This window comes from Lepidothrix coronata, unplaced genomic scaffold, assembly GCF_001604755.1.
Source record: "Lepidothrix coronata isolate B3197 unplaced genomic scaffold, Lepidothrix_coronata-1.0 Scaffold45, whole genome shotgun sequence".
In the NCBI taxonomy this organism is placed as follows: domain Eukaryota; kingdom Metazoa; phylum Chordata; class Aves; order Passeriformes; family Pipridae; genus Lepidothrix; species Lepidothrix coronata.
In genome coordinates, this window is record NW_016690225.1 from 1,464,362 (window position 1) to 1,482,504 (window position 18,143).

The 18,143-nt window shown below is 38.0% G+C and overlaps 1 protein-coding gene across 1 annotated transcript in view; it reads left to right on the forward strand.

Annotated features, from left to right (window-relative positions):
• The first annotated feature begins 4,406 nt into the window (after nt 1-4,406).
• Nucleotides 4,407-18,143, forward strand: part of ARHGEF10 (Rho guanine nucleotide exchange factor 10) — an 82,669-nt gene continuing 68,932 nt past the window's right edge. Inside the window, exons 1-8 of the mRNA XM_017814491.1 lie at nt 4,407-4,593; nt 5,910-6,200; nt 7,142-7,202; nt 8,222-8,301; nt 9,433-9,489; nt 12,088-12,251; nt 15,262-15,378; nt 16,618-16,732. Coding sequence (XP_017669980.1) covers nt 4,407-4,593; nt 5,910-6,200; nt 7,142-7,202; nt 8,222-8,301; nt 9,433-9,489; nt 12,088-12,251; nt 15,262-15,378; nt 16,618-16,732 — 1,072 coding nt within the window. The remainder of the gene's footprint in view (nt 4,594-5,909; nt 6,201-7,141; nt 7,203-8,221; nt 8,302-9,432; nt 9,490-12,087; nt 12,252-15,261; nt 15,379-16,617; nt 16,733-18,143) is intronic.

Consider the following 18,143-nt stretch of genomic DNA (forward strand, 5'->3'; position numbering starts at 1 on the left):
TACTGGGCTCCAGACTGCTAAAGTGTTCGTGCTTGGGTTTCTATTTCATTCTTCCTTTGTCATGGTTTTTCATTGAAATTGACTTCTTCAGGATCATCTCTGATTTATGCAATTGCAAGGGGGGATAGAGATTTGAGGTGCCTTTTTTTCCCCCCTGTGTGTTCTCATTGTCTTGAAAGTGCACTTGATAGTACGCGCAGAGCTTTTGTTTTAATTCTTTGTCTCTAAAATAAACCATTTAATAAAATTGTTAATGAAGCTTCACTAGCTTAGTCTGGGCTTTAAAATTAATGTCACTCCTTTAACTCCTTAGCTATATTACTTTGAACTATAAATAATCTAAGGATAATGAATGGGAAAGCAGATGATGCCAAGAATGCTTTGCAATTGGCAGAGTGACCAAAATTTGTTTAAATTTGCTTATGCCCCAGCAGATCTCTGTAAACACAGTCTAAGTGAGCTTGTTTTTGAAGTGACTTTTAAGAAAATTCATTTCACTGAATAATATACCTCAGAAAAAAGTTATAAATCTGTGTGTTGTGCTAACAACTATGAGAGTATATATTCCTTTTTCTAATTCTAAATTAGCCCATTCGCACTTAATTTAACTTGAAGACAGTTTTTCCATTATATCAGATTTATTTTTTTCATGCTTTAAAACTCCAAATAGAAATTTCTAGAAGTGCAAGAATTTCCCTGAAGCATTTGCAGAGCTTCAGAGTGGTATTGGCATAAGATGAAAAATTTTAATCAATTATTGTATTCTCATTGCTCTGGTTGGCACGCGTAAAATTATGGATGTGAGTAGTGGTGAAAGGGAAAATTGGATTTTTAGTAACTAATTTAATAATTTGAAGTAATTCCAGATAGACTCCGTCATGCTAAGCAGTCTGCGATTATTTCTTTGGGGAAAAAAAAAGTGCATTTTAAAATTATGTTAAAAAAAAAAAGAGAAAAGGAAGTAGTTGTCCTCTGTGTTTTTTGGAGGGGAGGGTGTCTTTAAAAATTCCACCCTCACACATCCCCACCCCCACTTTTTTCTGCAATCATCGTTGCCTGGAAATGCGTTTTTTGGCTTGATCCTTTTGACTTGGAGGTAAAGGGTAGGAGGAACTGGGACTTTCTTCATAAGCATGAAATTTGGCAAGATTTGTGGTGGTTTTTAGTAGCCAGGTTCAGCCTGAGTCTAACTCCGCTGTGTCTTCCTAATTGTAGCATTTCACAAGTGCTTTTGTCTGTGTGTTGTTGTGACAAAACACAAAGAACTGCGGAAAAACTATATATTTTCAAAAGAGGAGTTTGTCATTTTTGTATGAAATAATCTGTATTTATCTGCTGTGCTGAGCAGCTCTTAAATTGAAGCAAAAAGCCCCCACCCTCTTTTTGTTTCTGTTAAAATACTTTTTCCATCAAATGAAATAGTATGCCCTGGAGATTAAAAGCTTAAAGGAGAATATTTTTATTAAGTGTGAGGTGGAAAGGATCTGTAAATGTTGAAAGTTAAAGTTTGTACCTGCAGAATTAAGTAAATGCAGAAGAGATGTAAAGCTAAAATAAAGTTTTAAAACTTTCTGAAGTGAGGATATTTGTCTCAGTCTGCCCTTTCTAAAGGACATGTAATCTGACGAGTTTCTATCTTTCTTTTCTTTTTTGTCTTTTTTGTAATCTTTACCTGCTGTCCCATCAGTGAAGCAATTAGGGGATCTTTCCAGGTGCAGTACTCAATTATGGGATTCAGTGCCTTGTTTATTTATGATGCAAAGTAAGTGTTTTGAAATTAATGAAACGGGGCAGTGTTAACAGCCATAACAGAAAAAAATTAGGTGGCACCTCCAATATTTTTTTTACTCCAGTTGAGAAAATCAATTCCTATGTAAGATTCTTCCCACAATTATAAAATATGTGTTGGTTGCTTTTTTTAGAGGAAATAGGGGGGCACATTGAAGGGAAATTATGCATCAGTTGAGCAGGTTTTGCTCCTGGGTCCTGACTCATTCCTTTTGCTTGCAGTGTCTCAAATTACCTTTTTTTGCTAGTGGCAGATCTTGACTATCTGACAAATGGCACTGTGCTGGACTTGGGTGCGTGCGGAATTGCAACAAAGCGTTGGAGTAGAGAGTTACCAGGCACCTGATACCTAAGTTACCTGTATGCGGACAGCGGAAGTATTAGGATCCAGAAGCTCCCTAACCTCAGAGCCACAAAACTCAGAGGTGCTTGCTGCTCCCGCAGTGTTTCCCTGCATGGCTTGGGTGTTTTGTCAGCATACACACTTTTTCTTTTGCCGATGTCTAGAATTCACTGAGCAGGTGTGTTCATGGTTCTCAGCTGAGCCTTTCTCCAACAGTGCCCCAGTTTTCTGAGTGGCCTGATCCTGCAGATATGATCAACTTATTCCAGTAACCTCATCTTCCCCCTTCTCCCGCCATACAGAACATAGACAGAGCTACCTTGTATGCTGGAAGTGGTTGTTGCTGTGGTTCACTTACACAGTACAGTGAGAGGAGTGGCAGACAGCAGCATGTGTACCTCCAGAAGGGTTGTCAAGCCCTGAACAGGCTGCTTACGGAAGTGGTTGAGTTGCCATCCCTAGAGGTATTTAGTAGGCGTGTAGATGTGGTGCTTAGGGACATGGTTTAGTAGTGGACTTTGTGGTGTTAGCTTAATGTTTGGATTTGATCTTAAGGGTCTTTTCCAACCTAAATGATTCTATGAAAAACTGTGGTTTTGTGGCTCTTACCCCCTTGTATCTGCCATCTACTTGTTTATCTGCCTATCCTGAGTGAGTAACCAACACTTCACATGTTGGTAATGACAGAAACCACTCGACTTTGTATTTCACGTGTTTGTGTTTTCCAAATTTGAAGTATGCAGGCATACTGAAAACATAAAAAACCTGAAAAAAAAATGCTGGAGATAAAACAACATCTCCCCTCTTTTCTTTCTTTTCTCCATTACAAACAAGCAACAAGTAGTACAATCTAGTCAAATGGATGCTGAATCAGGAAGAATGCTGTGTTTGTCTTTAATCACTTGGAAGAGCTCTGCAGGATTTCTTGCATCTTTCAGGGTAAAATAGAATTGCTAATGAACAAAAGCAAAAAATGAGAACCCTTAATCCAAAGGCTGAGTTCATCCAGAAGGATTTTTAAAAGGCATCAAAATGAAATTAAATGTCATGCTGCCTCAGCCATAAACTGTGACAATAAATGCAGGAAAACCCCTTTTTTTTGTTCCTTACTATTTTTGCAATTAGTTCACTTTTTCTCCTGCAGAGAGGCTGCATGAAAGATCTTGTTATTTGTGGCTCTGGTAAAATATGCTGGCTCAGCCTGCCTGAAGAAACAGAAGCCTTGGCAGGAATGCTAATTATCATGACAATCTAAGCAGTCTAGAGCTTAGGTGTGTGGGGGTTTTATCATAAAGACAAAAAATATTTTCTGGATGGTAGAAGAGCTGATAATATCATCATGACTCAGGAGATTCAATTGCCCTTGCAAAACTTTATTTTTCATTTTGTGTTACCTGAAAGAGGAGGCAGAGAGAACCTTATCGACTTCAGGTATATTTTTATAAAATATTGGTGTTTACGTCTTTGTCTATTTTAGTGTATAGTTTTATGCTATAGATACATGAGGGGGCTTAAATCCTTGTGGGTTTTCCACAATGGCATGGAGGAAAACTGCCCTCCACTTCCACCTGTCCCTGCTCCCCAGCCCCATGTACAGTGCCAAATCTGTGCTACGGTGTCTTCACAAGCAAACACAAAAAAACCCCACATTCACACTTCCTATCCATATTAGGGTGTAATTATTTCAGCCATTACTTCTTGAAGGGTAAGAACTGAAAAGTCAACCCTTCCCATCTCCGCCAGAGTGCACCTTGTGTGTGGTAGTAGGGCTAATGATATGTTGCATAAATTCATTGGTTTAAAACTGTCACAGATTGGAGGAGTAAAACCAATCTGCTTGGTCTCATTAAGTGTGGGAAGAAAGTTTACCATGACTGGCATTTGGACACTGTTAAAGAATAGATTTAGGAGTTTGAGTTAGAAAGGAAAAATGACTTGAAGTTATAAAGTCCCAAAGTCCCTGTACAAATAAATTGACCTGTGAACTTTTCTCATTTAAAGAACTGGCCGTTAAAGGATTTTTCCAAAAATGTTTTGGGTCATTATGACAAAACCAAAGGTATTTGCATTATCACGTCTTAATTGCTTTCCAAGTAATTTCCTTGTTTACGCTGAAGGGTTTATTGAAAACTGCATGGGGTTATCACCATGTCAAGGAGCTTTTGTTCTGTTCCAGTAACCCTAAAATCTAAGGGTTCATTGTATAAGCTTCATTTGTAATGTGGAACACTCACTGGTCCCATGAAATCATTACTAAGAATAAACAACGAAAGGCATGTCTTTCTGCACAGTTCTAGAGCGTGAACCGAAAGCCGCGGGTACGAACGATGAGGAGGAGGAGGAGGGAGAACAGTTTGACTTTGATAGTGGAGATGAGATACCAGAAGCAGACAGGCAAGCCATTGTGCCACCTCCTGCTGATCCTGGAAATAACATAGAGCACCAAGAGGCTGATGCCACAGGTAAGTCAGCCTGTCAGTCTGTGCCTCCCCTAGGCTAAATAATCAAGACTGATCGTAGGATGCCTTTTTTTGACAGTGCAATAAAAAAGTACTGTAAAAAGAGGTTTCCATGGAAATACCATTAAAATGTTCTGAATATTCCTGCCAGTTACAGTCATGGTAGGTTTGACAAGGCAAATGGCCATCACGTGTAATTCCTGTGAGGTTTCCCATCCAAATGTGACATTCGAACCAATGGATTGGGCACGGTCACAGTGTCATACTACGGGTAAACATTGTCCTTGCAGATTTTATGGCATGTGGATAGATTGAGATAAGCTGTGTCGCAGCTGAGCTTGCTGGTTGCTGGTCTTAAGATATGCATAAAACTAAGTGGAGTTTAAATGTATGAATTTTGTTCATAAACAGAAGTCTTACTACACATTAAAATATTTGTTATAATATTTTTAGATGTTCCCAGTACTGAGGTGTAGTCTGGAAATTGCTGTATTCTGCTCAAATTGCTAACAGCTGATTTTGTTTACTTTGTTCCAGTTTCCTTTTGTAAGCAGAGTTGTTGTGCTCATGGCAATTAAAGATAATTAACTCTTCAGACTATGCAGTTTGACAACCTGAAACTTAAACACCATCTTTCCCTGAAAATTTGTTGCTTGCTAATCCATCTGTGAAGCCGTGCTTATAGCTCAGAACTATTTGATTGCTTGGGATGCAGTTCTGTAGCTCACTTCAGAGGGGCCTTTGGTTCTGCTGTGTCTCAGCTTGTCTCAAAAAATACCGGGAACTTTACATAAATGAAAACAATATATTTTCAAAGAGAAAAACTTGGAAAGTTATTTTTCCTTTTCTTAACAGGGCATTTTCAGGACTGTTTGAGGAATGTCCTCCAATGAACTTTTTCTGTCCTCATGCCTATTCCTAAAATGTTGCTTATATTTGTGTTTATAAGATCCAGATAATCTATAATCCAGATTTTAACCTTCAGGGTTTAAGAATGTTTTGAGCCATGTGCTTATGAGAAGAAAAAGAGGAGCCTGGCTACTTGTCAGATACCCTCCTATTCAAGATTTGCAATCCAGTTACTGTTTTTCCATAGGCATCCTTGTAACTCATCTTGTTTTGCTACTGTTGCATTACTCATCTGTAAAATAGGGAAGATGGCACTACTGTTTGGGAATTTTGAGTCATAGATTGTAACTATACAACTTTACTATAGAACTTGTATAGTAAGTGTCAGTGTTTAGGATGCTTGCAAAGAGTAATATTGAAGAGGTATGAAAAATAAAACATTATATTTTTGTTTGATTTTTCAACTAAAGGAACTGATAATTTAGAAAACAGTGAGAAACTGCAAACATCAGAACCTGCTGTGGAAGGTGCTCCAGCCAAAGTAAATCCCTACTCAGTCATAAATATTTCACCAATCCAAGACAAGGATCCATCCTCATCACCAGAACCAAGTCCTCAAGATGAATGTGCAAGTCCAAACTTGTCTGGTGGATATTCTGTTCCTGTCCCTTGTGGATATGCTGTGCCATCTAACTTACCTTTGATACTGCCAGCGTACTCCAGCCCTGTCATAATTCGCAGTGTTTCTGTAGATGAAGAAGGTATTGTATCTACGCACCTAACTTATTTTAAGGGGGATCATTGTTTAATTTCAGGTACCTGTGTTCTTTTGTTAATGCCTGAATAGCACTCAGCTTGGACAAGTGTGAGAATGATTAATACTAATTCCTTTTTAATGTAATGAAATAATTTCCAGAGCCATAGTTCAGTGTCCCAGCCAAATGGCTTCTTCTCATACCTTATATTGCTTTCTCTAGGTTCTGGCAAAGTTCTCTCCCTTTTAACTTTTCTGTGTGCACTTCTCCTTGTTTATTTTCCAATCCTTGTGGATTTAGAGTTGCTGTGGGATTTTCTCCCATGATGATTTGATGAATTCTGTTTATCTTTTAGTACAATTTTAAGACAGAACAGGAAACTAGAAAGGGAAATAACTATGGATTATTATAGAAACAGGAGATCCCCCATTTTGTAGCCAGAGTTGGCCAAGCTGACAGTACTCTCAAGAGAGTACTAGGAAGAGAAAGCTCCCCATATATTCCTGCCTTTTCATTTTTCTTGTATTTTGAGTATATTTTCTCTAGGCAGCAGTTCTACTATAATTTCAGCCATTTTGCCAGCCTTTGCTTCCTACCATCATAAGGAATACCGTCAAGTAATAGCAAATATTTGTGTGGTTGTTATTACCTATAGAGGAATATGTTTGAGAGATTAGAATTAAACACATCAGATAATTGTAATTGCCTCTTAACAACTCTTATAATAAATGACTGTGTCTTTGAATTATTTAATTTTCAAAAATGGATAGTGTGAAGAAATGTCTAAATGTTTTTAGACACATTTAAGAATAAAGGTATTGCATAGAAGTAGATTATTCATTAGCAAGGAACTAGTAAAATCAGTTTTTTTATGCTAAATGTGCCATTTGAACCAAACTGACATATTATTCCAAGCATTTTCATAATTTTTTTTTTCTACTTGGCAGGTATACAGTCAGCAACTGAAGAATGTCATAATTTTGTAAACTCAGAGGAGCCTCAAAATAGGTGATTGCCAGTTTAGCACGTTTTAATGTTTTTTAAAACCTTAATTTCTAGGGAAGCTTGTATTTGATAAATATTTTTTTTTCTTGTGTGATGCTTCCATGTTTGTTTTTTTCTTTTTTTTTTTCACATTCCTAACTGTAGCTCTGGTTATGTAGCAATATCAGCACTGATTGAGGTATTGTATGTGTACCCATGCATGACATTTTCAAAGAAACTGGGTTTTAATTTCTATAGAGTGATAGCAATGTCAGCTGCAACAGACTGTTGTAGTGTTCCCTGCTCTACGATATTTTTTCCCCTAATGTCCAAACCACATCTTCCTGTGGGCACTTTAACTATTCCCTCTTCATCTGGCACTGAGAAAACAATGACCCCCGAAAACCCTGAAGCAAATGCAAACAAAGAAAAAATAACTGTGATTCCATCACCTCTATAGTTCTCTTTCAGATAGGTGTAGCTGCTGTTGGATCACCCCATAGCATTCTTTTCACCAGATTAAGTAAAGCTCCATGTCTTTCCTCTTCTTCTTTGTAAGCCATGTGGTTTAGTCCCTGACTTCAGTTTCTCCGCACCTCTCTAAAAGTAGTTTCAATTTCTCCATAACTTTCTAGAAGGGGAGTGCTGGGAAGCCTAAATTGATCATGCTGCTGCAGGTTCAGCCTCACCAGCACCAACCAGAGGAGGGTAACAGCCTTGCCAAGCCTGCTGCCTCCTGATGTAGCCCACAATGTCTTTAGTCCTATTTACCATGAAAAAGCATTTATAAGACAGTTTTCTGTGTTCTGATAGAAGAACTCAAAAGTGAAGTGTTTTCAATTTCCTGACTAAAATTTCTAGTCTATTAAATAGAATAGATTATTAATCTCCCAACTACATACTGAAACAATATTTTTGAGTAATCAGCAGCCTTGTAGTGGGAACTGGAAGGCAAGAAGATATTTATTGTCTTGTCTTTGCAGCTGTTTAAAAACATTGTAGTGTAACTTTTAATGCTTTTATTTTATGGCCTTTTTTTCAAGTGAAGATAATCAGCCCAATAGAGAAGACGATGCCCTGGCCAAATGGGTTGCAGATCCTGCAAATACAGCATGGATGGAAAGTAAGTATCAGTGACCATTAAGGTACAAATATAGAAAAAGGTCAGTATTAAGTTGTGATTCACAGATGTGTGTATCTATATGTACAAGTATATTTTTCAGGAATGTCCGTGTTCACTTTCATGGTGTTTTTTTCAGATATGTTCCAGAACCAAGTTGTACCAGTTAAAACATTCAACAGTGTAATAAAATTGTATATTTTAGAATAAAGTTAAGTTCACTTTTCCATGGAGCACCTTTGGGAGTCTGTGGAATGATTCATCACTGTCCTGTGGAAGTCATTTGGCTCCATCAGTGTGTGTATAGAGGAAATATGCTCTAGTTCAGTCTGCTCTGTGGCTTTATATGAAATTGCTCTTCTCATGTAATAATTGGCAAATAAGTACTTGGAGAATGTGGAAGGGAAGGAATTGCTGCTTTTTCTTGGTGTGTGCCATTGGCTCTTGGCTGACAGCTGCATTTTAAACCAGAACAGAGACTGTGTAGTTTGAGGAAAGGTAATCCTACCTGTTCTAAGCTGTTCCTGTGGGTCTGGAGGTTTATCTTATGTGTCATTTGAAGTGACTGAAGAATTTGCATCCTTGTTCTGCCTCTTAATGTACTACAATGTATTACAATTACATTATTTAGTTTTGGTTCTTTTTAAAAAGTTCACTACAGCTTCCCTACAGCCATTTAGTAAGGCAATGAGCAGCCTTTGACAGGCATAGAAAATACTGTACTGCTGTAAAAAGGAGAGAGAAATGTTGGCTGTGGAAGTGGGTTTTTGTTTTCAGGCTACCAAAGGTCATCATAAACAATGCAGATAAAATTGTTTGAAATTTCACAAATACTATGTACTGCTTTGTGCATTGTTGTGTTATTTGAATGATTAGATGTAGAAGCAAAGTGCTAGTGGAGAATGAGTCATATCTCCATTGTGTTCATATGTTCCGGTATAACCAAAATTCTTTAGAATAGAATAGAATATTTCAGTTGGAGGAGACCTACAGCATTTCAACTGCCTGACAATTTCAGGGCTGACAAAAAGCTAAAGCATGTTAAGGACTTTGTCCCAATGCCTCCTAAACACTGTTAGTTCAATTCAAATTTAAGGAATTTTCTAATTTGGTTTTTTTCTGTTTTGATTTTAGATCCGGATGAGGTAATTTACGATGATGTGCCAAGAGAAGATTCAGAGTCTGAACCAGGTTTGAGGTCTTTGTAATACAGGTCATGTTGAAAGCAATGTAATATAGAATTATGTGAATGTATACTGAACAGATATGTTCATTAAGTACCTAAAATAGATGCAAATAGAATTAACATTTTGTCAATAATTGGTAGGTCTTACAAAGTTTGGAATTAAACTGACACTTAAAAGACGTTATCTCAGTAGATCTCCTACTCTTCTATTCTCAGAAGCTGAATTCTGCTTTATTCTATAGATACTGTCCCAAATGCTGGACTATTCCACATATTAGAGAATTATTTGATTGGGTGTTGTAGCTATAGGACCTAAACAAGGCAAGGTAGGTTGGAAAAGGGTGTTTTAAATGCTTAAATGATATATGATGATGCATCGTCATGGCTATAGAAAGGACTGCTTTTTTCTTGTAAGTCCCCTTTAGCATAAAAATGCCTGATAGATGGAAGAGGAGATTCAGAGAGGCTGTTTACCATCCTGACTGTGACTCTACACAAATGCTTTATTTCAACCTTGGAGTTGTCCACTCCTGATGGTGTGACCATGTTTGGAGGGGTCAGAATAGATCTCAAAGTGATTGCTGGAGCCAAGACTTTACTTTTACTGGGACTGATGGAACTAGATCTCAAGAAACTTATTTCAATGAGTTCTTGCTCAGATTTGTTGCACAGTTTTTGATTATAGTGAAGTCTGCTTAAAAATTGGTTGCTACTAACTGATTTTGTGTTCGAGTGGATTGGCTCATTAGGCGCTCAGCATTTACTCATCATGGCTCTCTGAGGGTGTAGGTGTTTGATATTGAAGTTGTTAATGACTCAAGAAAACACTTAAGGTTTCTTATGTGAAACCCGCATTAATATTTAAGGCTGTAATATTTTAGTTTCTTGTCCTTAGTGGTGTTCAGGTAAGATGTTTTACAAATCATTACTGAATTCTTTTAATTTATTATTGGAAAGTTTTGTGTTACATTCATGACTTGAATACTTATATTACTGGAAGGTCCCTTAGTGGACTCTTAGTGCTACCCTTAGCAGGGACATCTTTGCACTGTTGCTGCTCAGTCAGGAAACACTTGCACCAGGCCCAGGAGGCTGAACTGGGTGGGATATGGAACAAAGCTCTGCTGAGCATCTCAGTCAGAATTTTCAGCTTAACACAGAAGACATTAATAAAATTTCAGCTTTCATTTTGTCTCCAAAGACATGGAAAGATTTTGAGAAAATAGGTAGTAAGGGAAGTTTCATCTTTGTACATTCATGATCTTGGTGTTTATTATTTGTATATTTTGTCAGGGAGGCACAACTATTCCAAACAAGTTTCAGTCAGAGCTCAGGCTACATTAGCACATGGACAAGATAAGTTCACCAAATCATTGGGTAAATCCTGCCCCAATACTGACAACACAGAAGTTAGACTTGTATAAGTCTTGACTTATTTTGACTTACTATGGTGATTCTTTTAAATTATTCATTATGCTAGATTACCACTAAGATATCTTCTTAAGTAAGTATATGCTAAGGGCAGTCTTGATATGCATGGAGGTTTAAAAAAAATTAAAATCTGAGTCTTCCAAATAAGAGTAGAATCCTCTGTATGAAGAATTTAATTAATGTTAATATTAAAATATTGGCCAAAATGTAGTTTTTAAATCACAGAATCCAGGGATTAGATGGATATGTAAAACATGTCAACTTTTCTTCTGAGTACATATTGTTTCTGTATTTAAATGAAAGGTTAATCTTAAAATGAAAGCACAGCTTTTGTTTCCTGAATACTGCATCATAACCTCTAACAATAGTGAATCCTGGCAGAAGTGTCCACACTTCTCTACTTGTAATGACAAATGATACTGCACGTGAAGCACTTACCTGCTTGCTGATAAGCAACTGGCACTAAATTTTCCATTTTATTTTGAGTCAGTTTATTGTACTTGACATATGTGCTAGTGAGAAGACCCGTGTCTTTAACAGAAAGTACTTTGGTCAGCCTTTGCAATATAGTTTTCCATATCTTGAAAAGGTTAAAACTTCAAATTCTTAGACTAGATTATGAGTGAGGTAACCCACAGATATGGGTTCTAGTGACTGGTGGAATTGCAAGAGTCATAAAATATCTTAGTGTAATATGTTTCTTGCTACTTTGGTCTGATCTGTTCTGCTTGAAGTAGTGTTTTTGTTTGATTCTTGCTGTGTTTTAGCATTTGCTGTTTGAGCTGATGATGATGTTCCAAGGGACAAATGGCAAGCTTGCAAATGGAAAGATGATGCTTCTTAGTGCAAATGTGTGTTCATAGCTACAGTTCAAACTTCCTTTGAAGTTCTTCTAAAATGTGTTGTGGGATTTGGACATAACAGTGATGTTTGAACAGTGCATGCTTTTTAAAGGATTGTGGTGTGTACCCTTAACATTGTCCTCTTTTAGTACTCTGTTTCAACAAAGACAACCCACTTTGGCTGTTTGAATATTGGTTTTAATTCAGAATTTTTCATGTGCATACAAAAGTCTGTACAGTTCTTTATGGTACATCCTGAACAAGTGTTTCAGTGTTGAAACAAACATAAATTTCAGTGTAGCATTTTTTATTTTGGTTTAATTCTTGCAGAGGAAATGATTTATGATGATGTTGAAAATGGTGATGATGGTGGAAACAGCTCACTGGAATATGGTTGGAGTTCAAGTGAGTTTGAAAGCTATGAAGAACAGAGTGATTCTGAGTGTAAAAATGGAATTCCCAGCTCCTTTTTGCGAGGCAACCACAAGAGACATGTATGTATCCCACAGTGCTGCTCAATCGTTGAGGTTATCCTGGTTTCCAACATTTGTAATTCTTACCTGTATTTCTCCTTTCCTCAATTCAGTTTCAAATAGCGACAGCATCTTTTGAAAGGAGATGTGAATTAGTGTGGAAGTGACAGTACACAACAAAATATAACAGGGAAATGAAAAGATGAAAATATTTAACAGAAGCTTCTTACAAAAGAAGAAAAAACTCATACTGGATAAAAGTGAAACTAAAAATGAGATTATTTTTGCTTGTAGATGGTTACTCACCATTTCTTCTATTCCAGCTGCTGGATTAGTGTAAGTGGTAAATAAGTGTGGAAAATAATGTGAAGGACAAATGGATAAAAGCCTGACAAGAATTGAAGGTTTGGGATCTTTAGATGCTCTAATGTCACAGAACTGTTCACCAGTGTTCCCTACCTTTCTGTCTTAGATCTGTATCACTTTGATTGTTTGAAGGTGACTGAGCTTAAAAAAACTCGAAAATTAAGGATTTTTGTAATCAAAGATAACTCTGTACCATTTATTAAGGAGAGAAGAGAAGTGGCATGATTAAAATGATCCATCTATGACAGTTCCCTGGTCTAGTATCTTTGGCTATATCTGTTCTCCAGGAGGCAGGAAGACACAGGGGACATGGGTATCTGCCCTTGCTGCACCTCTTCTGTTGCACACTGGGAGGACCCGCAGATTCCTGCACTCTTGCTGCCTTGGCTCCTCTCCTTCTGCCCTTCTGTGAGAGGAAAGTCTTCCCTGGCACCTGGGCAGCCTCCTGCTCCCTGCCCTGAGTGCTTGGAGGATGGAGTGTGGGGCGCAGAGGGGACAAGCAGGTCTGGGCTCGGTGCCCAGAGTCCCTGCAAAACCCTCAGGGCTCCCCAGTGTGTGCTGACTAGGGACAGATCCCCAAGAGCCACTCCACAACTGTGCAGTGTGAGCTGTGTCAGCATCCCACGGCTGGAAAGTGTAGGGGTTGTGGACAGAGTGTTATTTCATGGGACCCTTATTTTTATATTGCAGACTTCTTATCTTGGTCAGAATAAAAGCCTTGCTGTCTGTATTTCCCTCCAGCACATATTATCTGTACTCCCCTCACCTCTGTCCTTGCTACTCGCTCTTTGGAAATCAGGGAGTGAGCAATTAACTGCAAGACTTGAGCCCACCCAAATCTGCTCTTTGTAAGCTGAGTGCTCATCCTCTGTTTTTATCTTGGTTTCGTTCTGACTAGAACAAGATTAAGCTACTACAGCTCTTTGTTTCTGGGGAGTTTTTTTAACAAGACTGAAGAAACTGAGTTTGGTAATTGTTTTATTTTAAATACCTTGGAAGAGACTAGGAAATCACTTTGCTTGTGAGTGTATAAATCTTAACATGGCTGCTGGCTTGTTCTTTTTTTTAAAATCTTTTCCTGTTATCTGTAGCTTCAGCTTTGGCATCAGTCATAAGAATATATTTACACATGTGTACAAAGCTAGGTTTAAAACCATTTTTTTTAAACAATTAAAAGTATACTTGATCTGTCACAGGAAACTGTTGGCAGTGGCTGGGCATGATAGTGCCAGGATCAGGCACAAAGTGTCTGAGCAAGAGACTGAAGAGTGGTGGGAAGACAAAGGTGTGCTCCTGGGTACTGCCCTTCCACTGGCTTTTTCAGGCCTGTGACAAAAGGTTTTGGGGATTGCCTTGTGAGGATGGGCATGAGGAGCCTGGGAACACTTTAATTGGTGGATGGAGAAGTCAGAGAGGTTCCTGGATGGTTTACTGGGAGGTGGAGAAATCAGGAAACTAGAGGTTTTTGACAGAGAATGAAGAAAGACAGAAACTTTAGAATTGCTGAAAAAAATCCTAACAACTAAAAAAAATCAATATATTCACAGCACATTGCATTCTCTAGCCTTTCAGAACCTGTGAGGGACTTGCCTTATTATTTTTAGTGTTGGTTGAAAAATACGGAGGTGGGATTTTTAATTTTAAGTGCTGGTATGACTTCCCTCAAAGTCACTTTTCATTATGATTCTTATTATTTTAGTTATTTACTAATTTATTTTAAGATGGGAAGGTTTTTGTGCTATTAAATATTTCTAGTCTGTGAACCAGATGCTATTCTTCATTGTACTGTTGTAATGCCAGAATCTTCATGTCAGATGTAATTGCATCCTGACCCAATCTCGTGGAGCTACGTGCTGGACCCGTCCCTCTGTTTTCAACTCAGTGGCCTTGTCTTTCCTGAGGCTTTGATCTCTTGCCAAATAACTCTGTTGACATCAGGCTGATGGGTTTTCCATTGGACTTCTATTATAGAGCACACCAAATATTTTCCTTTTTTCCTTTCCTGGTTGCATTTTAATCTTTTTTATCTAGCTTTCTCAAAATGATTAACAAACGTTGATTAGTGTTCCAGAGAAGCCAATGGATATATTCATGTACGAGCTGGTTACACCCATGGTCATACAATGAGGCTGTGGTAGATGCATGTGAAAATTACAAGACCATGCATCCTCTTAGTGTTTCCTTACTTGACTCAATGCATTGTCAGTCTCCACCTTCCCAGGTGCCAGCAGGCTCCACAAGTTCTTCGGTCTCTGAGAATTCTTCCAATTCACTGTTTCGAAGGATAGTCCAAAACACACTGGCTAGGGTTTGTGCTTCAGTGAATAATGCTCATGGTTAAAGCTGATGCATTGTTTCCGTGCACTTGTTAAGAGATACACACAATATAGTTAATATATATAACAATATAGTTAGCTTAGTCTGAGTGTCTTTGCCCCTGTCTTTACATAGTTGCCAGCATAGCAGAAAAGCACCTGTCTGAGTTCAGCAACGCACAGGAGCAATGGTCCATTTGTCAGACTGGAGCTTCCCTAAGTGATAGATTTCCCTCGGCTGTCTGTGTATCAGTAGGTGGATGGGCAACATGCATGATTTATGTGAGCGCTTTAGCGTGAAGTTTGCACTACAGCTTTTTGAAAAGATTGTGTCTTTTTATACACTTTAGCTTTCTCATGACCTAACGCGTTTAAAGGAGCATTATGAAAAAAAGATGAAAGATTTGATGGCAAACACTGTGGGAGCAGTAGAGATTCAGCAACTAAAGCAAAAACATGAGCTGAAGGTAGCGTAGTTGACTTTTATAACTAGCTACATTTAAATAATTGCTTTTCCAACACAGACAATGTTGTCTTTTAATAATAACTTGAAGATGTGGACAATAATTTGTATGAAAGGAATTATAAATTGTGCTGAATTGTTAATATGCAGTCTTAAATTAAAGACTATAAAATTGCTATATTCTTAAAAGTACTTGATCAAGGACCTTTTCTCATGCTTATTTTTAATGTTTACAGAAGATTGCGAAAGATGAGATAGGGCATTGTCTTTCCCTGCTGACTAGTGCCCTTGTCTCAGAGTGTAAGACAGGTGTACAACCCCAGTGCCTCTCTGAGATCCAGATGAGCTCCATGGGTCTAGCCTGACCCTGGCTCTCCAGCCACATGGAATCAAATTGTGGGAGTCAGAATCTCCCAGCTCTCCATTCTGAATGGAGCCACTATGAAAAGACTGGGGTTTTTTTAAAAGCTTCATCTCAAACTGTGAAATTGCTTGATTACATCAAGACAGCTTTGTTTGTTCTGACAGTAGTGGTGATTTTTTGCTGTGGTGGCATTTTGGAAAAGCAAAAGTACAAAGCAGATTTTTAACAAACATTTTCTAGCAAAACAACACTTCAGTGACTTGTTTTTTTGTTTTTGCATGAAATTTAATTAGGTTCTAGTAGTGTACTGTAAGATTATGCAATTTTTAGTTAAATCAACTTATTTCTTCAATGAATGTGATTATTAGTTGTAACATTTTCTGCATAACAGTGTTTATTTAAGAATGCAGTTAATATAGAACCTAGTATTGAGGATTATCTTTAGGTCAGAAATACCTTGAAAGTGTTATTGGGACATGGGAAGATGGACAAGACCCCTGGGCGTTAATGACTTACGAGTAGTAGGTATTTGTTACATAACGTAAGTTGAGCATTTGAGACTATTTTGAGTTCATAAGTTTGCTGCAGAAGGGTTCTTAAGCATTTCTGCTATTTTACACTTGCGTACAGTATTGCCATGAAATAAGTCCCTGTCTCCAGGTTTTATTTTGTTAAGAAATACAGATGCTCAGACCTGAGCTTTGATGGTTCTGTCTACTTATTATATATTCCTTTGAATTTGGACTGTATTTATAGTCTAAACTACTTGACAGTGGTGTTCTTAAAGATATTTTGATCAAAAATATTCTGCATCATGTGCAGGCTCAAATGTGTTCCTATTATTCACTGAACATGTAGACTGTATTTTTTATCTTACAGATGCAAAAGCTTATGAGAGCTGCTAGAGAAGGTACAAAAGATGGACTTGAAAAGACAAAAGCAGCTGTGAAGAAGGGTCGTAGCTTCATTAGAACAAAATCTTTCATTTCTCAAGGTATATGCCAATTATAGTGTGTCTCTTTGTTACTCTCTCCGGTAATTTCTGACAAAGAAAATGAATGGCCTAGCAGATTTTTGTACTAGGAGCTGAGAACTAGATGCGAGAAATCAGATTTTTATAAAAATGTCTGGTATAATATGATGATAGGTAACAGTATGGTCAATTCATCTTGTATTGTTTTATATTTGGAACAAGAACCTGAGTGACTTGAGAAACCTGAGGACCACAGAGAAGGGTCAACTTAAACACAACAAAAAATCCCACCAAACAGTGTCACAGATGCTGTCTTGGTATTGGTAGTTTGGAGTATGGAAATTATGTTAAGTTACTGTCATAGTTTAACCCCAGCCATTAATCAAGCCTCACACAGCTACTCGTTTACTCCCCCACCAGTAGTACTGGGGAGAGAACTGAAAGGGTAAAAGCTGGAAAACTTGTGGGTTGGGATTAAAAGAGTTTAATAGGGAAAGCAAAAGCTGCGCACACAAGCAAAGCAAAACAAGGAATTAGTTCACTGCTTCCCATGTGCAGGCAGGTGTTCAGCCATCTCCAGGAGAGCAGGGCCCCATCGTATGTAACCGTTACTTGGGAAGACAAACACCATCACCCCAAAGGCCTCCCCCTTCTTTCTTCTTCTCTCAACTTTATGTACTGAGCATGATGTCATATAGTCTGGAATATCCCTTTGGTCAGTTTGGGTCACCTGTCCTGGCCGTATCTCCTCCCATCCTCCCACATAATCTTTATGTCTCTTGCCAGCGTGGCAGTACAAAAAGCAGAAAAGGCCTTGACTTGGTGTAAGCCCTGCTCAGCAATAACAAAAACATCTCTATATTATCAACCCTGTGTTCAGCACAAATCCAAAACACAGCCCCATACCAGCCACTGTGAAGACAATTCTGTGACAGCCAAAACCAGCCCAGTTACTAAGTCTGTTCGGTTCTCTCCATCAAATAACTCATGAATGTCAGGAAAATAAGCTGTTAGGACATGGTTTTCAGTGGAGGGATAGCTAACTTTTTTAAAAGTTCATCATTATCAAGGAATAACTCTGTGCTTAAGACTGTTCTTCTTTATCAGTTTGATTTTTGATGAAAGCTGAATTTGGATTGGGAAAACAGAAAGTGGTCTAAAATCAAAGCGAGAAGTATTTATGTCCTTTCTGTAATTAAGAGCAAGTGACAGCCCTTTGAGCCTCAGAAGCAGCTGTCCACAGGTAATTTTTTCAAAAGGCAGGGGGTAGTAAAAGAAACTAATTTCTTCTTCAAGATAAGTCTGAGATGTAGTATGTCTTTCTGCTCAAGTTTCTGCCCCAATAATTGAATGGTAGTAACTTCAGAGCTTATAAAACTACAGTTTTAGGAAGCTAAAACCAGAAGACGAGAACAAGACATTTTTAGTGAGT